Raw genomic sequence first — 21,809 nt, 5'->3', positions numbered from 1 at the left:
GTAGGTTATCAGTAGAATATTTTATTCTCTTGTATTATTTGTTTTAATATTTATATTGTAGAGATTATGTTAACACAGGTATTTCTTCCTCTCCTGTGTCTTACTCCCATTTTACTTGAAAGGTTATCAGAGGTTATTGGGGAAGCACCTGCTAATTCCTTATCTACTTGCACAAAGTCTTGTCCATCACCTCTTTCTTCTCCTAATGGAAAAATCAGCTTAGCTAGTCCTAAACGTGGTCAGAAGAGAGAAGAAGGATGGAAAGAAGTTGTAAGAAGGCAAGCTAAATTTTATATTATAGCAAATTTCCATTTTTCTTCCTGTCTGCTTTGGAAACTATATTTTAACCTTGCTTAATCCTGCCAATCAATATTATATAGTGAGTATATAATAGTTGCATTCCTAATTTAACAGTTTCTCAAAAGGATTGCTGTAAAATATATCCACATATATCTGTTCTGTGATAACACTTTCTCTTTCAGATTACATCACTTTCATATCTAAAATATCTAATAAAATAATTTACTACTTCATTTAATTTGAAGTTTGTTAACACTTTTGTATTGTTTTAATGATGAAAAATGGCATATAGATTTTATCAATATGTAATAAACTTCCTGAATATATGACATGCCCTGCATATACTTCCTAGTTGATGAGATGCTCGTAATAGTATATTGGCTTGCAAGGTTGCCTCTTAATGAAAGATCCTAAATTGCATAAAATAACATGACAAGGCCTAGAATAAAATTGACCTTTGATTACACTTGTGACATTCGATTAAATACCCCCAAAGTGAGCAGTCTGGTAACCTTAACCTTAGCTGATGACCTAAATGATTTGCAGTGAATGTTAGATTATGTGATATAATGAAGAGCCTAGAATTGAAAATTAATATACCAAAGAGCAAAGTAGCTGTTTGTCTTGTAGATTGGACTAAATATTTCCAAACTATTCATAAATGGTGAAAAACTAGAGCAAGTGGAATGTAGATGAACCTATGTACCTTGATAGAATATTTAAGAAAACCGGGTAAATAGCTAGACAATTTGTGACATATTTTAAAGCTGGTAGATGATACAGTGGTAAGTTATGTATGACATATTGCAAGAAATGATTGTTGAAAGCAGCAAAATAATTTCATATAGGAGCACTGTTATATGGAAATGAGAATTTGGGTGTTAGGAGAAACATGAATGCAAAGAGTTAGGGTTAAATAAATTACTTTTTGCTCTGTTTCAGTTTGCGTTTCTTATATCATGCCTTTAATTTTTTGGGTGTTCCTTATTCCTTTTCTGCATTTAGCACAATGTTGCTGACTCAGTAAGGAAATAGTGAATAGCTATTCAAGTAATTTCTCATTAAACAGATTCTCAGTATTAAGGGAGTAGAATGGTATATCTTTGCATTTAGGAGCTGACAAGAAATTTCTTAGTGTAAAAATGCCTCTCCAACTTTCTGAGTAATCATCTTTGATTTAAAACATCAGTAATTTTATGGCATAGCTTTCATGTCAGAGTGTACAGTTTTTGGAAAAACAAAACATAATCCTGCTTTATAGTATCTTAAGTTTGCTGTTATTTTTGATTTTCCTGTTCATTTTTTCTTAGATCAAAGAAGGTTTCTGTTCCATCAACTGTTATTTCCAGAGTAATTGGAAGAGGTGGTTGTAACATCAATGCTATCAGAGAATTTACAGGAGCACACATAGATATTGATAAACAGAAAGATAAAACAGGAGACAGAATCATAACAATAAGGTAAATCCAGGCACTACTTATTTCATTTCTAATAATTTACTTGGTCTTATTTCTGTACTTAGTTATTAAATGCCTCAGATGGGCCCTTGTTAAGGGACAGATTTCAGCCAAAAATATTACAGTGCATTCTTATCTTCTTATTGGAAACCTCCTGCCAAGAATTTTTAGTTAGATAGATAGCTGTGCTTTCCTGTAAGATATGAGAGATTCAGGGAGCACATTTCATTCCCTCATTTAAGTTTTTCCTTAATTTTGGCTTTTTATTTTTCCCTGCGTTTTTCTGAGATTGAGCACTTTTTTCTGTATTGCACTTCAGTGTATCTAGGATTTATCTGAGCATAATTTTATTTGTAAATGATTTTTTTTTATTTATTCAAACCTGGTTGCATTCTTTGAGTTCACAATTAGAGGGGGAAATCATAACATAAACGTTGCCATAAATAATTAAATTTCATTTCCTTAAATATCTTATTTTTTTAAAAAAAATCTCCTCATGCATCTGTTACAGGGGAGGCACAGAATCAACACGACAAGCAACACAACTTATAAATGCTCTGATTAAAGATCCAGATAAAGAAATTGATGAGCTCATTCCAAAGAATCGTTTAAAAAATTCTGCAGCCTATCCCAAAACAGGAGCATCATCACATGCCACCACTACAACAGTTCAGAATTCTGTAGCTGGGAACAAAGTCACCACTGTAGCAGTATCATCGTCATCATCTCAGATTGCTACAGCAGTCTCTGTGCCTGCAATTTCATCAGCATGTACCCATAAATCAGTGAAGAATCCCATGAACAATGTTAGACCTGGATTTCCAGTTTCTCTACCATTAGCCTATCCTCCTCCCCAATTTGCACATGCATTGCTTGCTGCTCAGACATTCCAACAGATTCGCCCACCAAGGTTGCCCATGACCCATTTTGGAGGAACTTTCCCACCAGCTCAGTCCACTTGGGGTCCTTTCCCTGTTAGACCTCTGAGCCCTGCAAGAGCAATTAACTCACCTAAGTCTCACACCGTGCCTCGCCATAACAATCAAAACAGCAGTGGTTGTCAAGTGAATTCTGTGGGTTCCTTGACTACTTCTTGTTCAACAGCTACCACAAGCTCAGCGGTGTCTACCGTGCCTGTTTCTGTTTCTTCTGCAAATGGCAGCCCCAGTTCTCCCTCAGTGAGAAAGCAACTATTTGTCACTGTGGTGAAACCATCCAGCACTACCACAACAGTTTCAACCACAGCAAGCAACAACAGCACAATACCAACAAATGCCATATATCCTTTTCCTACAGCCAAAGAGCAATACCCAGTTTCATCCACTTCCTCCCCTTCACCACCAGCCCAGTCAGCAAAGATTTCTAGAAATAGTCCTTCAGAATGTACAAGAAATTCTCCAAGCAAAAGGGTGTTATCATCTGACCAGGAAGTAGGTAGTTCACCAGCTGTGGAAATGGTAAATTTGGCCAATAATAGGCAGTCAAATAATAGTTCTGTTGGCATTCCTTCAGAGCATCTGGGTCAGCCACAGTCTCTTGGGCCCCTTTCTCAAGAAACAAGACCACCTTTACAGCCTCAGGTTCCAATACAAGATCCTCGTATGGTTGTACCTCCAAATTTAACTGCAGTGAGTTCTTCTGCCCCAATAGTTACTCCTGCTAATGCTTCAGTGAACTCTCCAGCAAACTATCTTTTGCCTCAGGCATCAGTAGGATCAATTCAGTCTTCTGCTCCAACTAAAATAGAAAATGCCTCTATTAGGCTACCTTCTCATAGAACCAATCCTGTACACAAGAATTCAGCTCCTCTTCAGAATTCTACAGTTCCAGTCCTTAATATCAGCCACATAAAAAGACCCCACAGTGTTCCTTCTTCAGTGCAAGTTCCTTCCTTAACTACTCAGAGTGTTTCTCAAAATTCAGTCCTTCCCACAAATAAATCCATGGCTGCCAATTTCAGTGCTGCTTTACCATTTGGACCATTTAGCACACTATTTGAGAATAACCCTCCCTCAGCTCATGCATTCTGGGGTGGTTCTGTCTTGTCATCTCAGACAATGCCAGAATCTATTTTGTCTGGAAAGTCTTCATTTCTGTCAAATTCAGATCCATTACATCAGTTAGATACTTCCAAAGCCCCAGGTTTTAGACCTCCACTGCAGAGATCAGCTCCAAGTCCCTCAGGTAAATATGAGATCCACCTCTTTCCTCATTTCGTATGTGCAGTATTACTCTAATGTTTTTATTATTGGACTGCAGACTGATTGGTGTAAAATCTTATCTTTCTGCTGAATAATGGGATCATATTCTAGCTGTGCATGCAAATAAGCAAACTCATTTTTAGAAGGTTTAGCTATAAAATGGAGCATGAGATAAATATAACTGCAAAAGGGTTTTATCTGTTTACTCATCTTAAAATCTGCTAATCTTAAAAAAGTGAATTATTATTTATCACTAAGTTATATTTCTTGAATATGTTTACTTCCCCAGAAAGATTTCACCCAACAGTCATGCTGTTTTTAACAGCCAAAATACATGAATAATATTGTAAATCGTTTTATCTAAAGCTTATGTATTTAATAAATTTCAATTTGTAAATGTGCTATTACTTCAAATATAGGGAAAATCAGTAAAAGATATAATAATTATAATTATATTTATGAAAAATACAGTTTGAAACATTGTGAGATCTCACAAACTGTACAGGGAATTTGAGGGGGGAAAAACCTTAGTGATATTGGCAAAGCATTATTGATAATATAGATTGATCTTGTTTGAACCAATAGATCAGTCCATCCCAGGGAACTAATGACCCTGATGGATTCAGAGGGAACCTGAGGTTTTTCCTCGGGATTTAGTAGGCCATTTGACTGAGACATTAGCTCTACCTGTCAAGGATCTTATATGTGGTTGATTCTTTGTGGTTTTTCCTATGTATTGATCTCAGGGGTCACCCTGGTTTTCCAAGGAGTTCTGGGAAATGAAATAACAGAACAGATGATAAGACAGCCATTGGGGCAAAAAAATGAAGAGTGTTTCTGACTATTCCCATTTGTCAGCTAACATTAAAGATTACATTGTGGCGATAAGATTGGTAGAAATAACTACACTTCTGCTCTTATTGCATCTCCAGATAACTGATTTGATTTGATTTTGACTTTATTTTATTAAATTTATATGCCGCCCTTCTCCCTGAGGACTCAGGGCGGCTCACAACCATAAAAATTAAAAAACATAAAGTAAAAAATTTAAAAAAGAATTAAACAATAGATGCAATAAATACAAGACAATTTAACCCAGTAAAGAGCCTAATTAAAAACCGTAGTCAGTCCAGGCCCGCTTGTTGGAACAACCAGGTCTTCAGGTCACGGCGGAAGGACCGAAGGTCAGGGGCCGTCCACAGCTCTGGTGGTAGTTCATTCCAGAGGGTCGGCGCGCCCACAGAGAAGGCTCTCCCCCTGGGGGTCGCCATCCAGCATTGCCTGGCCGACAGCACCCTGAGGAGGCCGACTCTGTGGGAGCAAACCGGGTGATGGGAGGTTGATAATGGCAGCAGGTGGTCTCGCAAGTACCCCGGACCTAAGCCATGTAGGGCTTTAAAGCTTATTACCAGCACCTTGAATCGCACTCGGAGGGTAACTGGAAGCCAATGCAGCTTGCACAGGAGTGGTGTAACATGGGAGTACCGAGATACTCCCATAAGCACCCGTGTGGCCGCATTTTGCACCAGTTGAAGCCTCCGGGTGCTCTTCAAGGGCAGCCCCATGTAAAGAGCATTGCAGTAATCCAGGTGAGAAGTGACAAAGGCGTGGGTAACCGTGCATAGGGCATCTCGGTCCAAAAAGTGGTGCAACTGGCACACTAGGCGAACCTGACTAGTAGCTCTGTTTAAAGTGACAGTTGCTGGAGAGGAAAAGCCCATGTGAACATCTACAAGTCTATTTTAGGAATGTACTAGATACCCTATAAATAAAATCACTAATTCATACTGAATTAGATTTGAACTGTGCATGTGCATTTAAGTTGATTGAGGCACGGTCTTGTCCTGTCCTATTAACTGGAAAGGGTTTGATCCTTTGACTATTAAGGAAGTTCACAGGGTTGTTGTTAATCTAGATACTAGTTTGTTAGATTTGTATCCTTTCTAGTTGGCAGTGAAATCATCCTTGAGGGAGGAAGTGGTTCCGTTTGCTTTAAAGGGGGCAATAGTGCACCATCACCTCAAGAAACCATTACCAATCCCAGCAGTTCTGGACAATTTACACCTACGTCTCCAACTTCCATTTTTAAGAAAAGCAACTGAGAAGGTGGCACAGTTGCAGCTTCCAATGACCTCAAAAAAAGCAGATGATCTGGACCCATTTAAACCAGTTTCAGGCTAGGGTGTGGTACAGAGATGGCATTGATTGCGCTGATTATTTGGGCAGAGCCAGTATGGCAGTAGTAGAGCCATCCTGGTTCTTGATTTCTCAGCAGCCTTTGATACCATCATCTTTAACTTTCTCAACCAACTATGGAATTGAAAATGATAGACTGTGCTGCAGTAGTTCTCCTTTCACCATGTCAGGTGAAGAGGTCGAGCCTGAAGCGCCTGGTTGATGGATTGCCACTCATTCTGTTTAACATCTATATGAGGCTGTTGAGTGAAGTCATCTTCTAGTATAGGAGTAGGCATCATCATTATATGAATGATACTGAGGTTTATAACTCAACCTTTGGTTAACAAAACTGAAAACTAGAGGTTTATGGTTCCTCCACTATTGAGTATTTATTATCTTTAATTAAAGGTATTTTTTTAAGATTAGGAGCCTCTAATCTTGTGTATGTAGTTGTTGGATCTGGAATGTGTTGGTATAATTTTAGGGGCAAAGCAGATACCTTAGTTTGATGCAGAATCTAGGTCCCATGTTACATCATTCTCCTGTTGTTTCTTGTTTATTATTATCATTTCAGTTTGGGTGGTTGTCTGTATTCGAGATGGATATGCAACATGGTGCCGAATAGTATATGGCAATGACTTTGGGAGACTGGAGAAAAGCCATAGACTAAACAGTGGTCAGAGAAGTGGCAGCTGAACCCTCAAAACAAATGGGGGTGTGACAAACTCAGATGGGACCCACTTTAATTTTGTGGACTATAAAGGCAACAGGAGAGAGATGTACTTTCAGATTTGCAAGATTCTGTTAATACAAGATTCTGTAAAGGTAGAGCTAGTACTTCTGAGCATGCTTCTTGTCTGGATTACCTCGCAAAGCTGATGGTGCTTGAGAAGATGGTGTGCAATTGCACATTATGGTAAGCTGTGAGCTATAAGTGGCAGCCAATAGTAGTCTGTTGTTCTGTCTTGATAGTCTGCTTTTAGTTGTTCCACCCTCAGAATTGATCTGGTTGTATTAATTAGTGTGTTGATCTTGTAAGGAGGGTAGTTCTATCTCCTGATGTCTGGTTTAATTCCATTAGCTGAGTATCTCTGTATAATGGGTCAGAAGATACATGATTATATTGTAAAGCCTGGTTATATATGATAGATGTGATGGTCTGTTCTGGATGGAAGCTGGAAGCCTGCAGTTTATTTGTTCATTGTGTAGTTTCACCAAATTTTATGTGTATGTGTTTGTTTGTTTGGCAAATTTGTATAGTCACCCATCTGCCAAAAAGAGCTCTATCAAAAAAGGGAACTTGTTCTGTAGTTAAATCAAAGTGAGATTGATGGGATGGAAGTTTTTGAGATCATAATGGAACTTGATTATTCATTTCAGTAACTCTTGTTGATGAAATTATCATAAATGAACTTATGTATGACTCTACATAAGTGGTTAGCTGCAAGGGAGTAAGAGTAGAGAATACATTAAGGTCAGCCATGAACATTTTGACACTCTTTAACAACTAAATTAACACTGTTCTGTTCCATGATTCACCATTTGCAAAGCAAAGGTATGTTTGCTTAGACGTTTTAGAAAGTGAAATCTGATTGTTTTGTTGATTAGTGACATATTTTAATATGTAAGTAGAAAGATTATATGGTTATCTTCTTGATATAAGTGGATAAACTGATTTGGTATATATCAAAGTAAAAAAAATCATAACGCAGAATATTAGTATTATTAACATTATTGTATACACAAATTACGTTTTTTCCAATATCAGCATTCATGCACCATTGTTCTTCTTAGCAAGTGATGTTTTGCACATAATTTTACAGGTATTGTTGGTTTGGATTCATCTTATGGTTCTGTTACACCTCCTTCTGCACATTTGGGTAACTTTGCCTCAAATCTTTCAAGTGGCCAAGTATACGCATCAGGAACTGCTCTTGGTGGAGCACCAACAGCTGCTAATTTTAATAGACAGCATTTTTCTCCACTCAACTTATTGCCTCCATGTTCCTCTGCATCAAATGGTGAGGGTTTTGTTGCCTTCTTTAATAGCATAATCAAGTTCCTTAACTTAGAGAGGAGTAGAATACTCTATTAGGATATTAGCTGCAGTTCAGTTTTAGTAACAATCCAAGAAATATTTAAGTTATTTTATTCGGATAAGCTGAGTTCTAGAATCATGATTGCAGAGTTTGAAAAACTGCTCTAGTGACACAAGTCTCTCCAGTGATTACTTCTTTTTATATTTGCCCTACGGCATACATTATAAAAGTTACAAGCTGTTACTTCAGAATTATATCAAGCCTCTGGTATCAGAATTTTATCTGTTTGCAACTGTTATTTAATGTTTTAAGTCATGTTATTCTTTGAGTCCGGGATAAAAGCAAGTATTGAGAAGAAAGGGTGTTGTCTTAAAATATTCACAGCAAATTCACTCTTCCTATGTATTTGCTTGTAGAGCCATCTGCTCAACCAATGACTGCTGGAGTAAGAGCACCATCTCCAACCCCTTCAGCTGTTTCCATTGGGTCAGAAAAGCCCAGCAGTGTGTCTCAAGACAGGAAAGTTCCTGTTCCAATTGGAACTGAGCGTTCTGCACGTATTAGGCAAACAGGAACATCTACGCCTGCTGTTTTAGGGAGTAACTTAACTGCTCCAGTTGGTCATAGTGGCATATGGTCTTTTGAAGGACTAGGAGGAAATCAAGGTGGTATGTATTGCCCTCTGCACATCTTCCAGTAATGTATTGTCAAAACAAAATGTAGAAATGAATAACTTAAATGTTAAAATAGATGCCTCTCTCAGAAATACTAGTGCTAATTTTCTGGTTTCTCCATATTAAATACCTGATTAATGCCATTACAGGTTTATTGGAATAGAACAGAATTCTTTATTGGCCAAGTGTGATTGGACACACAAGGAATTTGTCTCTTAATGCATAAGCTTTCAGTGTACGTACTAACAACAAAGTGATGTCATAGATCAGAAATCATAAAATATAATCAAATGATAAGATAAGATACAATAAATTATAAATAATAAGTTATGAAAGGGAGAAGGTAGTAGGAAAGATGAGAAGGTAAGAAAGATGAGAAGATGATAAGGATAATAACAATACAGCTTACTACTTACATCTACTAATATTTTTAGGCATAAAAGAGTGCTGTGGGAGTTAAGTGTTTAGCAGAGTGATGGCATGTCTTTCTGTCTGGTTTTGGCATGCAATGTCCTATAATGGCATTCTGAGGAGAGAATTTGAAACAGTTTATGTCCAGGATGTGAGGGTCTGTAGATATTTTCTGGTTTCTAGCCCTCTTTCTGGTTCATGCGCAGTATGTAGGTCCTTACTGGAAAGCAGGTAGGTTGCAATTGTTTTTCTGCAGTCCTAACCATCCATTGAAGTCTGTACCTGTCTTGTTTGGTTGCTGTGTCAGACCAGACAGTTATTGAGGTACAAATGACAGACTTAATAATTCCTCTGTAGAACTGTATCAGCAGATTCTTGGGCAATCTGAGCTTTCTGAAGTGACACAAGAATATTCTTTGTTGTGCCTTTTAATGATGATTCTAATGTTAGGTGTCCATTTCAAGTCCTGGTAGATTATAGAACCCAGAAAATTGAAGGTCTCTACTGTTGATACTATGTTGCCTAATATTGTAAGAACTGGTAGAATAGGAGAGCTCCTAAAATCTGCTATCATCTCTACAGTTTTAAGAGCTTCAGATTGTTCTGGCTACACTATAGGGCCAATTATTCTACCTCCTATCTGTATGCAGACTCATCACCATTTCAAATGAGACCAGTGACAAACTTCAGTACTTTAACAGAGATATCCTTCAAGATGCAGTCTTTTTTGGGGGGGCTCCTGTGCTAATTGAATGGTTATTCTGTATTATTTTCCCTAGCTTCACCTGCTGCTTCTTATTTGTTAGAACAGGGCTTTTCAACCTTTTCACCCATTGTACCACTTTTAGGATATGGCAATATCAAAAATACCACCAGTCGCCTAGCAAGATGTTAAAAACTTGACAAAAAAAAAGAAAAAAAGTGATAAAGTACAGGTAGTCCTCGACTTACAACAATTCGCTTAGTGACTATTCGAAGTTACAACAGCACCAAAAAAGTGACTTATGATCATTTTTACACTTATAACTGTTGCAGCAGCCACGTGATTTACAGTCGGATACTTGGCAACTGATTCCTACTTATGATGGTCACAGTGTCCCAGGGTCATGTGATCACCTTTTGCAACTTTTTGACATGCCAGACATGATCACTCAGGCGGTAGAAAACCATTCTCATCTGAAGTCCCCAGGCGGGTATATTAGGGATCTGCAGGAGTGACACCTCAAGACAAGGCAAACTCCTTCCAGGAGGAAATGCATGCTATGCTGCAATCAATTCAAAATACAATTCTTTCACATAAAGAAGACACAAAAAACATGATGAGAATAAAAACAATCTAAACAACATAAATGAGCAAATCCTTAATCTAAGCTTACAATTAAAAAACTCAGAAAATGAAGACAAAGAATGAACAAACAAGTCAGAAAACAGAACATAAACCAGAGGAAAATTACCAAAAGTTGGAGGCTACAAATGAAGAGAATTATACTTTGGCACAGGCAAAGAAAATACCAGAAATGGAAAAGGCCTTATCTTTCAGGATTTCAAAATATACCTGAGGAGAAGAAAGAAGATCTGATAAAATGGATTATAGAGTTGTCAGGAGAATCACTATAGTTTGGGAGAGAAAAAATGAAGAGAGAATTTGAGGGAGAAGGAAAGTGGGAGTGGTTTAATGAATACAAATGGGTGAAATTCCCCCACAAAAATGCTCCACCTAAATTGTCTCTCCCATTCCAAACAATATCCATATAAATACAGAAAAAATTCCTTGGTGATTTGAATTCACTGACTTGGAAAGTGGCTTGGCAAAGGAAGAAGGCTAGAGTTAGACTTAACAGATGATTTGACCTACCAGATTGGGTTTTCCATGACCAAACATTTGTTTGAATATGGTTAAAAGAATAGATACCTTTTGGATATAAATGGATTTTATAGTAAGAGGAATATGATTTATAATTAGAATAGCACTTTTTTATGATATAGAAAATGTAAAAATATTGGGATGGCTTACGCAAATGAAATGTCTGGGCACTTACACTTACATTGGGAAAATCATAACTGACAAGAATATTTTGAATACTGATGGGAAACTAAATTTAAATAAGAGCTTGAAAAACAATCTTCATTGATTCAATAACAAGACTTTAATTGCAAATACAACTGAAACATAAGCTGGTTAGAAAAGATGATATATACTGATATTATTGTTATTTGTACACTAGAAAAACATCTATATCTAATTTTGTATGTATCAATAGTACCAAGAACTGTATTTGCTTAATGCTGGTAAAATGAGAATATTACTGGATGAAGAGAGGATCAAGAAAGTGTATTGCTATCTAACGTGTTAACTATGGAATTATAGAAATTAATTACTATTAATCATTGTTAAATATATGAACCCAGACAACACATTGTTTACCAAGCACCAAAGATTGTTACTTTAAAAACCAATAATATGTATATAAAGATATTGTAAGATTTGGTGCCGTGCCATACTGATAGCATCATCTACCAATCTATTTGTGCGGTAGGCAAATTGCAAAGGGTCTAGCAATGGATCCGTAATGCTTTTCAGGTGGGCCAGCACTAACCTTTCAAAGGTTTTCATAACTACAGATATCAAAGCAATCGGTTTATAGTCATTCCTTGATGGAGGGCTTCTTTGGCACTGGGATGATAATAGAGTGTTTGAAGCAAGAAAGGACGTAACACATCTCCAGTGATTTTAATGCAGTTGTAGATGAGGGCCAGTTGATCAGCACAAACTTTCAAGAAAGAAGAATTACCCTGTCTGGTGCTGGTGCTGTTCTAGATTTTTGTCTGTGAATTAAACCTAGCACCTCTTTTTCTAGGCTTACCACAGGTGAAGGACCCAGAGGGATGGAGTCAGGTGTAGGAAACTTGGCTGTTGTTGGTGTATCTGAGATGGAGAATGTAGCGATAGTTGACAGTGGTCCCTCTCATGGTTGTTTAATTATATCCTGCTATAAAAGCTTAACTTTTAAACCTTACTGTGACATATTGTTTGCAACTAAATGAACAGAGTTGCCTTTTACTTTAGTTTTTTAGATCACGGCATAGATAATACTAGTAGTAAGGTAAATAAGAATATATTAATAGTTATACTTTTTTTCTTCCTAGATAAAGTAGATTGGTGTCAAAGTGGAATGGGAAACCATATGATTCACAGGCCAATGTCTGATCCAGGAGTATTCTCACAACATCAAGCAATGGAGAGAGACAGCACAGGAATTGTAACTCCTTCTGGTACATTCCATCAGCATGTTCCTGCAGGATACATGGACTTCTCTAAAGTTGGGGTAACCTAGCATTTAGATGATTGGCCAGGTTTTTATTTTTTAAATGGTTTTTCCTATTTAAACATAAACTAATTTTAAGTTTCACTTGATGTTTTTGAGTTTCCTATTGTGTCTAGAAAAATCCTAAATAGCTAAGAAATTAGTATATATCAATTACTTTGTTATTTAAATATTTCTTAGATATTTTGTCTTCTTTATTTATGGAGTTAGATTTTGGTCCTCTTACATATATCAATAAGTAATTTTATAAAACATTCTCATATATGGATATATCTATTTTTACAGTTTTGTATACTGCCTCAGATGCAAAATTGGGAGACGTTCTTAGGAATTCTCATGTTTTTAGCACATGTAATATAAATTAAGAACATTAGATTGAAGATAATTTATAATACAAACTTCTCTTAAAATATGCATGTATCTAGAACCAGGAATACAATAGTTTTGTGAAGATATATGAATAAAATAATGCATTATTCTGTTCTTGACAGGGCATGCCTTTTTCAGTATACGGGAATGCAATGATTCCTCCTGTTGCACCCATTGCAGATGGTACTGGTGGGCCCATATTTAATGGGCCTCATGCTGGTGACCCAACTTGGAATTCATTGATAAAGATGGTTTCAAATTCTGCAGAAACTAATGGCCCCCAAACAGTAAGTGTCAAGGGTATTTGAACTAAGTATTTATGGACATATATCCCCTTTCAGTATTGGAAAAAAGGGAAGTTTTATCATTCTCTTTGTCTATAATGCTGTATTAGCATTACTTTTAGTTTTCTTAATTCCTACAGTTAATAGTATTCCAATGACAGATTGTGGATGACATTTGTATGTGGCACTTAAATTGTCCAAATAATATTTATATAATTGTACCAACAATCTAAAAAATTGAGGCAGTTTAGTTTGAGCTAATAATGCAGAGTTTCATCAGGCCATTTTGTGTAAGTACATAAAAAGCTCATAGAAGAATGGATATTTAGGTGAGAAAGGAATAGGATACTCTGAGAGCATAAAACCCTGTCATTTTAATATTTGATACTTCCTGATTTTGGAGATCTAGTAACTATAGCCCAAATGTTAATTTCTTATTGATAGTGAATAATGTGTTGAACAGATAAAAGTGATAGCAACATTTCACACAATGATATACAAGTAGTATGCACATGATTCTTGAAATGGATCAGAAGAGCTAAGAATGTTCCATATGTTTATATTTTACTTTAAAGAGTAACCAATTGAGATAATATTTTACATATGTCAAATGGGAATTAAACAAGTGTGTGTGTGTGTGTGAGAATGTGTGTGTGTGTGAATGAATTAATATGAGACAAAGCTCTGCATAGCTTAAAACATCTACTCTTCTCTCCAGGTTTGGACAGGAACATGGGCACCACATATGAGCAGTGTGCATATGAACCAGCTTGGTTGAATGCAGATCACTTTTGATAGCCTGAAGATTTCTTTTTGGCTTAGAGGAAACTAGACATGGCAAAAGCAGTTCTCCTCAGCTTTCAGATTATTCTTCGATTGTATTGGACTGAAGTGTGTAGGCTTTTCAGAAGAACATACTGACACTTTTCTGTGAACATTATGACTGCTCATTGCCTTCCACTACGTGGTTCATCTTAGCCTCTCTTAGTTTCATTTTCTTTCACCCTTGATTATTATTAATTTTGGACATAACTTTTTATTGAAGCTGTTCTTTGGCTGGTTGGTTTTTAGTAATGTAAGCTGCTTCTGGGCATACAAGAAATTTAGCAAAATTATGTAAACCTGATCCTGACATTTTAGAATGGCAGATAAATGTACAATTGTTTACATAACAGAAATGGCTAAGCAGAAGGTAAATTTTTCCAATATGTCAGTATAGAGGCTCAACTTTAATGTGACAGATGTATCTTCATATACAGCAGTCTGGATGTTTTCTTCATACATTAAAATATTAATAAGCATTACTTTTCTAGTTGTGTAATTTTAAGTATACATAAAATGGACATTATTTTTTAATTTCTTCCATAACCTTATAGTATGTTTATACAATGAGATTTGGTATTTAAGCATTATAAATTTAATTTTTAAATGGAATATGACATTTATGCAAAATTCTTCTTGAACAATACAACAATATAAATACAGATACTTAATCATTATATTTAGGCACTTCCAAAGCTCCCCCTCTTCAATATTATTAATACATTTCAATGTTAAGATATAGAGTCTAACAAGATTACTACAAAGATGGGTTAATAAAATTACTGTCTGCAACTAGTTTGAAAATACTTCTTAGTTTTCTATTCTCTATCAGTTATTTGCAAGGATTTTTTTTTATTCAGTCAGAATGAATTGACCATTGTTTTCTGCTAAGAACTTTATTGATAGAAATGGCTCAAATTTAGAAGATACTGAATTATCATGCCAAGGGAATAATCTATTCTGAAATTAATCTTTGTTAGGTTTATTTGGAAGATTCCATATCAAAATGTATAATGTGACGCTGGATTACTTCCACTGGCTAAAACAGGAGTCTTCAAACTTGGCCCTTTTATGACTTGTGGACTTCAACTTCCAGAAGTCCTTAGCCATGCTGGCTGAAGAATTCTGGGAGTTGAAGTCCACAAGTCATAAAAGCGCCAAGTTTGAAGACCCTGGGCTAAAAGATGGCACAAAAGAAAACATTAGAATACTAATTGGGAAATAATCTCTTCCAATCTAGAACACATTTTTGAAGTACCTGTGGCAGATGGTGACAAGTAATTATAATTGTTACCACCTGTCTCAGGTACCTCTAAAATCTAAATAACGGATACGTCAATGTGTGGTATGTATTTTTAAATTTTATAAGTTCTATTCATGGCAAGTATGACGTGAGAATACAAAGAGGCCAATGTCTTTTTTCTTTGATAGTTGGGAGAAATGAACTGTGTTGCAGTAGCAGTTCTCATATGGAATGAACACTGCAAGCTTCTACATATCATTTCAGAAGTAAGTGCCATTGAATTTAGTAGGGCTTACTCCCACAGAAATAATAGTGTTGGTGGTTCAGCACAAGGTTTACACAAGTGAAATTAAGACTAGACTAGTTCAGTTTTTAGTAAATTCTAAAATTTTGTTTCAGGTGTAAAGCCAGCAAAAAAAACGATTTCCCCAAAGAATCCTGCAACCTTGTTAATGCACATTTAGAAATGTTAAAAATATTCATGAATAAATAAGTGTGTCTGTGTACATGCCCTCAACTGGTGCTCTTAAAATAACCTTTTCATTATTTTTTATTATACCTATTGAATTATTTGAAATTGGTTGTAAAAAAAAGAACGTCTATCCAAATAGCTGTTGATGGAAAGGAGAAAAACATACCAACCTAATTTTCAGCACTTTAATGGGTGGGGGAATAATGCTATTTAAGTATTTTATATAATATTTGCAACAATCTTTAGTTTATGCTTACTACAACTAATTAGGATTATTTTGCTTCTTTAAAATAATCCTTCAGCAGAGTAGGTGCTGCTTAGTATTTATTACAATAAAATATATTGTCAGGTTCAGCTAAGTTTCCTAGGATGTGGTTTCTTATTAAAGCAATCTGTATTTTGTTGACTTGAAAGCAAAATATTAATAGAACAGATTGAAACACTCCATGTCTTGTTTATGAAATAAGCCTTGTCAAATTGAAATACTGGGCGGGTGAATGCTAGAAGTCTGTATTAGGAACATTTTTAGAACACTTTTTATATTTCAAATGTAATGCAAACGACCAATAAAGACAAGGAACATGGGGGTTTTTTTTGAGACCTTCTAGGTCTTTATTTTGAAATATATCCACAAACTATTTGCAATATATATGGGTAGGTATATATTTACTTACCGTAAGTAATAAAATAATTCATGGAATCCTGGGTAGCTCAATGTATAATTCACAGGGTTTTAAATATATAAAAGCCATCCTACACCATTCTTACATAGATCTTCATGCTAGTCTTATCTGAAGTGCAGTTCTGGTTATCAAAAATACTTTTATAAGTAATGGATAAACCACAAAGCATGGGTGTAATTAGATTAATCATAGTTGCATACAGAAGCAAAACATTTATTTTTTTCTTTTTGAATTGCAGAACCTCATACCATAATCACAATTTTCTTAATAGAAGTATCCTAAACATCTTTTTTTTTCAACTTTTGGACAGGCCCCTTTTCTAGGGCTTTCCTTTCTTATACTACTGATAATCTTCAACACTATACAGAAGTAGTTGCACTTGAAATACAATTTTTTAAATAGTATTTTTCTCAACAATTCTTGTTGGTCATTTCTTTTCCTCAGCTCTTGAACTTGTGCAGTTTAAACATTTGAGGGCTTATCTTCTCCATAATTCCATACACATGTAGTAACACCACCAAGATTGAACAGTTTCCAAAATAGCGATGTATTTATTCCTTCTCTACTGAAACCTAAAAATAAAATAATAAATCTTTATGATATATAGTAAAAGAAATATCCTGCCTTAGCCAACATACTGTGGGCTGTCTAGTTCCAAGTTAAACTCCTGACCTGCTCTCTGCTTGAAGCCTCATGTACAATATGTGCTTTTCCTGTGCTTTCCATACATATTGATATCATGATATGCACGTCAAACTCATAATTTGCAACGACACACTCCCTGTGGGAATGCTATAATAAAAATATTGTACTGCACAAAATTGAACTAAATCAATTTTTTACAATCTGAAATTTTAGTCATATCTCCACATGCTGACATGTCCATAGGCTGCTCGAAGAAGCTCTTCTGCCCATTCTGATAATCAATTTGGCATAAGCTAATCCATACTCAGACCCTCTTAATCTCACATCAAATTATCCAATATATTAGAAGGAATATATTTCCTATATGCTTACAAAATGCTAACATAGAACACAAAGATATTTATTAGAAGGAAGACAACTAGATATGCATGAAATCAAGACATGCTTTAGTTTAGATCCCTGAACAAACGGTCTGAATAAAGCTCCTTCCTAAGAGTATGAAAAATGTTTAAGTTGTATGAATAAAGCTTCATGATTTTAAGGATTCTACATTATAACCATTACTATTACTCATCTGTAGGCAGTTTGATAAAATTTAAAATAGCTCACTGTCAATAGGAGAGGCAGCAAAGCATAAATTCTTCCAAAGTTTTGTTATAAAGAATTGCCCTGGAGAGGTGATGAGGAGGAAGGGAAACCTTGGGAGTTTGGAGCAGACAGTCAGTCCAAATGAACTGAGGAACCTCTTCAAAAGGACAGAAGAAAGGCTGCCTGTTGGCACAGGCAGCCCAAGTCATAGACAACCGGGAAAAAGGCGAAGAATCCTGCAGCATGCTGCCGAACAGCTGATTGTCAACAACATGCTGAGAACTGGATGAGACTGTTTCTTTTATTCCTCTTCCTTATGCACTTGAAAATAGAGATCCCCTGATTTGATAAAATTTTCAAAGCAAAGACCCCAGGAAGATTTGGGAAGAAGGGAGTTAAAAGCGGTGAAAAATTATAAATGGGGTAATGAAATTAAGGAATACTAAAGAATATATAAAAATGGAATTGGGACTGATTTAAAGAAAATTTGGTTAACTCTTACCGTGTGGAAAATCCTTTTTTATCTAATTTCTATGAGGGGAAAAAAAGCTTAAACCTGTATATACACAATACAGTAAATAAGGACATCTAATGGTGAAAAGAGATATTAGAACAATACTAAAATACTAAAAAGAACTAGAAAAGCTCTTGACCTTGAAACAACACCTGGTGTAAACAAAAGAATCTTATGTGACTATGCTAGAAAAGACTTTCTACAATCATATCTTTTGACCCTGTATATAACTAAAATAGAAATTATTTGAAATAGAGGGCTTACATCTTTAAACTAACTGAAACATTTGGATTAGCCTGAAGCAGTTGGTTTGTTTCACGGTTGGATTATAGCCTAAGCCTAAGGCTTACTCAATTGAAAAACGAGTGCACCAAGACTTACTAAAATTATGAAAAAAACCTCTTCTGCACCCTCTGGTGGAACATCCAGCCCAGCAAGTTAGGGATCTATTGAAACAACATTGTGAGGAAAAACAAACAGCGCTCAAAAAGAGATGCAAGCCACACTACAGCTAATTCAAGGATCAATACAGAAAAATCATGAGACAAAAAACAACTTAGATAAGCTAGATGAGCAAATGCTGGATATAAAGGCACAATTTGATGCCCATCAACAAATGATTGCTAAAAATGAACAAAGAATTTAGAAAATGGAGAATAAATCAGATAAAACTGATAAAAAATGGAGGCATTAATAGATAAAATGAAAGCTTAGAATAAGCAAATCAAAGCTTAAGAGGGAGCAGTTGCAGCCTTGGCAATGGAGAAAGCTGTACGCTACCTAAGATTCCAAAATATACCTGAAACAAGGAGGAAGATATATCAGAAGTGATTATTAATCTATTGGCAGAGGCTCTTAAAACAGAAAGAGTAGAGATAGAAATGGATCAAATATTTCAAATGAATTCAAGCTAAGCGAGGAAATGCAAATTACCTAAAGAAGTCCATGTAAGATTTATAAAGAAAACAATAAGAGATGTGATACTGAGAAGAATCAGAGATGAACCATTACAATCTAAAAGCAAAGAAATTGTGTTGAAGCAGATCCCTAAGATAATAAAAGACACCCGAAGACAATATCACTTCTTGACTACAAATTTAGTTGCTAAAGGAATAAACTTTAGATGGTTAATGCCAGAAGGGATCTTAATCAACTGAAACAATACAAGATATTGATTGGATTCAGTTTGGAAGGCAGAAGACTTTGATGAAAGAAACAGAGCATTCCTGGATGAAAGAGTACAACACAAACGAGGATAGAAAAGACCAGAAGCAGACAGAAGAAACAACAGAAGAAACAACTATACAAATAGAAGGAGAGAAAGAGAAGCCAGGTCAAGAGGATGAGGGAATAGCAAGAGAACAGAGGACCATGAGATCAACAAAACCTAAAAATAAGTGAACAAAATGAAGAAAGAAAATGGATTTTTTTTCAGTGAACATAAATGGACTGAATTCCCCATCAAAAAGAAACATTTAAAAAAAAATTACAGAAATTAAATATTGATATAATTTGTTTGTAAGACACATATAAAAACAGCCATTTGTCTGAAATGGTGTAGGGCAGACATGTCAAACTTGCTATGTCATGTGACATCACACAACGTATCGGGACAGTTTTGCCATTGCTGGCAATGGGGTGGGTGCGGCTTCCAGATGATACATCCGGCTCATGGGCCGGCAGTTTGACACCTCTGAGGGTTTTCTGCCTGAGCAGGGGGTTGGACTAGATGACCTCCAAGGTCCCTTCCAACATCATCATTATTATTAAACAATACTACAAACTTTTGGAATAACCCAAAATTGGGAAACACTATTATGCATCAGCACAACAGGAAAAAAAAGTAGCTATATACGTCAAGAGACAATAGACTCTAAAATGATTTATTCAGATGAAGGAAGAATTGTGATAGTAGAAATATTTTTACATCAAAACCAAATGTTTTTGGTAGTAATATATGAACCAAATAATAAGAATTTTATCAAAATCTTCATAGAAAAATAGTAGAAATGGATACCACATTGCTACACTCCAGCTTCCCTTGCTGCAAGTCAGACCAAGGAGATTCACATCTTCTCAGACACATCCACTGAGGCCATAGCAGCTGTTGCCTACCTCAAGGTAAGAGACTCTCTCAATCGGACCCATGTAGGGTTTCTATTTGGCAAAGCCAAGTTGGCACCTAAGCCTGAGCACACAATTCCTTGAACTTTGTGGGACTGTACTGGCTGTAGAGATTGCAGATTTCATACTGCGTGAGCTAGACATTCTACAGACAGCAAGGTTGTCTTGGGCTACATATACAACAAGACAAAACATTTCTATGTCTATGTCAGCAACCGTGTAGAAAAGATCAGGAAATCCTCAAAGCCTGAACAATGGCATTATGTTCCATCAGAACTTCATCCTGCAGATCATGCCACCAGGCCACTGTCTGCATTCTTCATGGTTAACAGGTTCTGAGTTCCTGCTTGATCATACAGAAGAAAGTACAGCTGAGGTCTTCAATCTTCAAGATCCTGACAATGATCCAGAGATTCGTCCTGAAGTCAAGACCCTTCTCACCAGATCTGAACAAAGAGCCATCATGGACTGTCAAGGCTTTGAACGGTTCTCCAAGTGGACAAGGCTTGTATGCATCATTGCACGGTCTTCAAGACAACAAGGCAAATCATAAATATTTATTTGCATTTGCATAACTACCGTTATAGTATTATATAGTGGTATTTTACAATACCAGACGGGGAGTGTGCTGTTACATCAACTATAAAAGTATTATGCAGTGCATAGTTGGTTAATTTTGTGTTATAGTGAGTTAGATTTACATGGTTAATTTTCCTTTAGGGATTATATTGTGCTACCATCATGTGGTCGTTTTAGGAACTACAATATGTTCTGTTCATGTTAATCTGTTCAGTCAATCCCTCCCATTTTGTGATGTATTTCCTCCTTCTTGTTAATCTTGAATATTGTATCACTTCCTGGACACCATTACATGTGGTCTGCTCTCATGGTAGGACCATTACTGTCTTTGATCTTGAAATACTGTCCATTTCATTATCTGCCACATCCTGTTGTCTTGCTGTAAACCTCCTGCAAGCAATAAAGATCTTCGTGGATGAGAAAAGGTACTTTGTGAGTTCAGCTATCTGATAAAGACTGTCAGCCTTGGTGGAGCAATGGGCTAATGCCTCCTTAAGTAACACCAGCTGCCTGCAATTAGTGCAGGTTCGCATCCCACCAGGCTCCTTCCGAGGTAGGTAAAATGAGGACCCAGATTGTTGGGGGCAATAAGCTGACTTTGTAATAATGCCGCTTGGGGTGTGTGTGAAAGCCCTAATAAGCAGGCATATACATAGAATGAAGGCTACTGCTAAGCTCGTATGCCGCCCTGAGTCTTCGGAGAAGGGCGGGATATAAATGGAATATATATATATATATATATATGTAGGTCTAGAGTCTCGGGTTTCTTCCCGCGTTCCTTTCATCTTCAGAAAGTTGTGGCGACGTTGATGATCACATCATCACCCAGCACAAATAAATTCAGTAGCCAAAACACTAATAACAAGAACCAGACGCCTTGCAGATGAAACACATATACAA

General features: G+C 36.2%; 1 protein-coding gene across 2 annotated transcripts in view; it reads left to right on the top strand.

The window, feature by feature from the left end:
- The window catches only part of ANKRD17 (ankyrin repeat domain 17), a 149,521-nt gene extending 134,980 nt beyond the window's left edge, over positions 1 to 14,541 (top strand). For both annotated transcript variants that reach the window (XM_081342915.1, XM_081342914.1), the window contains exons 27-34: positions 123 to 278; positions 1,611 to 1,760; positions 2,269 to 3,941; positions 7,960 to 8,157; positions 8,592 to 8,843; positions 12,408 to 12,586; positions 13,078 to 13,242; positions 13,958 to 14,541. In XM_081342915.1, the coding sequence (XP_081199041.1) occupies positions 123 to 278; positions 1,611 to 1,760; positions 2,269 to 3,941; positions 7,960 to 8,157; positions 8,592 to 8,843; positions 12,408 to 12,586; positions 13,078 to 13,242; positions 13,958 to 14,017 (2,833 nt within the window). In that variant the 3' untranslated portion in view covers positions 14,018 to 14,541. The remainder of the gene's footprint in view (positions 1 to 122; positions 279 to 1,610; positions 1,761 to 2,268; positions 3,942 to 7,959; positions 8,158 to 8,591; positions 8,844 to 12,407; positions 12,587 to 13,077; positions 13,243 to 13,957) is intronic.
- Positions 14,542 to 21,809: the final 7,268 nt, after the last annotated feature.

This window comes from Vipera berus, assembly GCF_964194415.1.
Source record: "Vipera berus genome assembly, chromosome: Z".
Taxonomy (NCBI): domain Eukaryota; kingdom Metazoa; phylum Chordata; class Lepidosauria; order Squamata; family Viperidae; genus Vipera; species Vipera berus.
The sequence above is the reverse complement of the archived record's forward strand: the minus strand, read 5'-3'. Positions and strand labels throughout refer to the sequence as shown.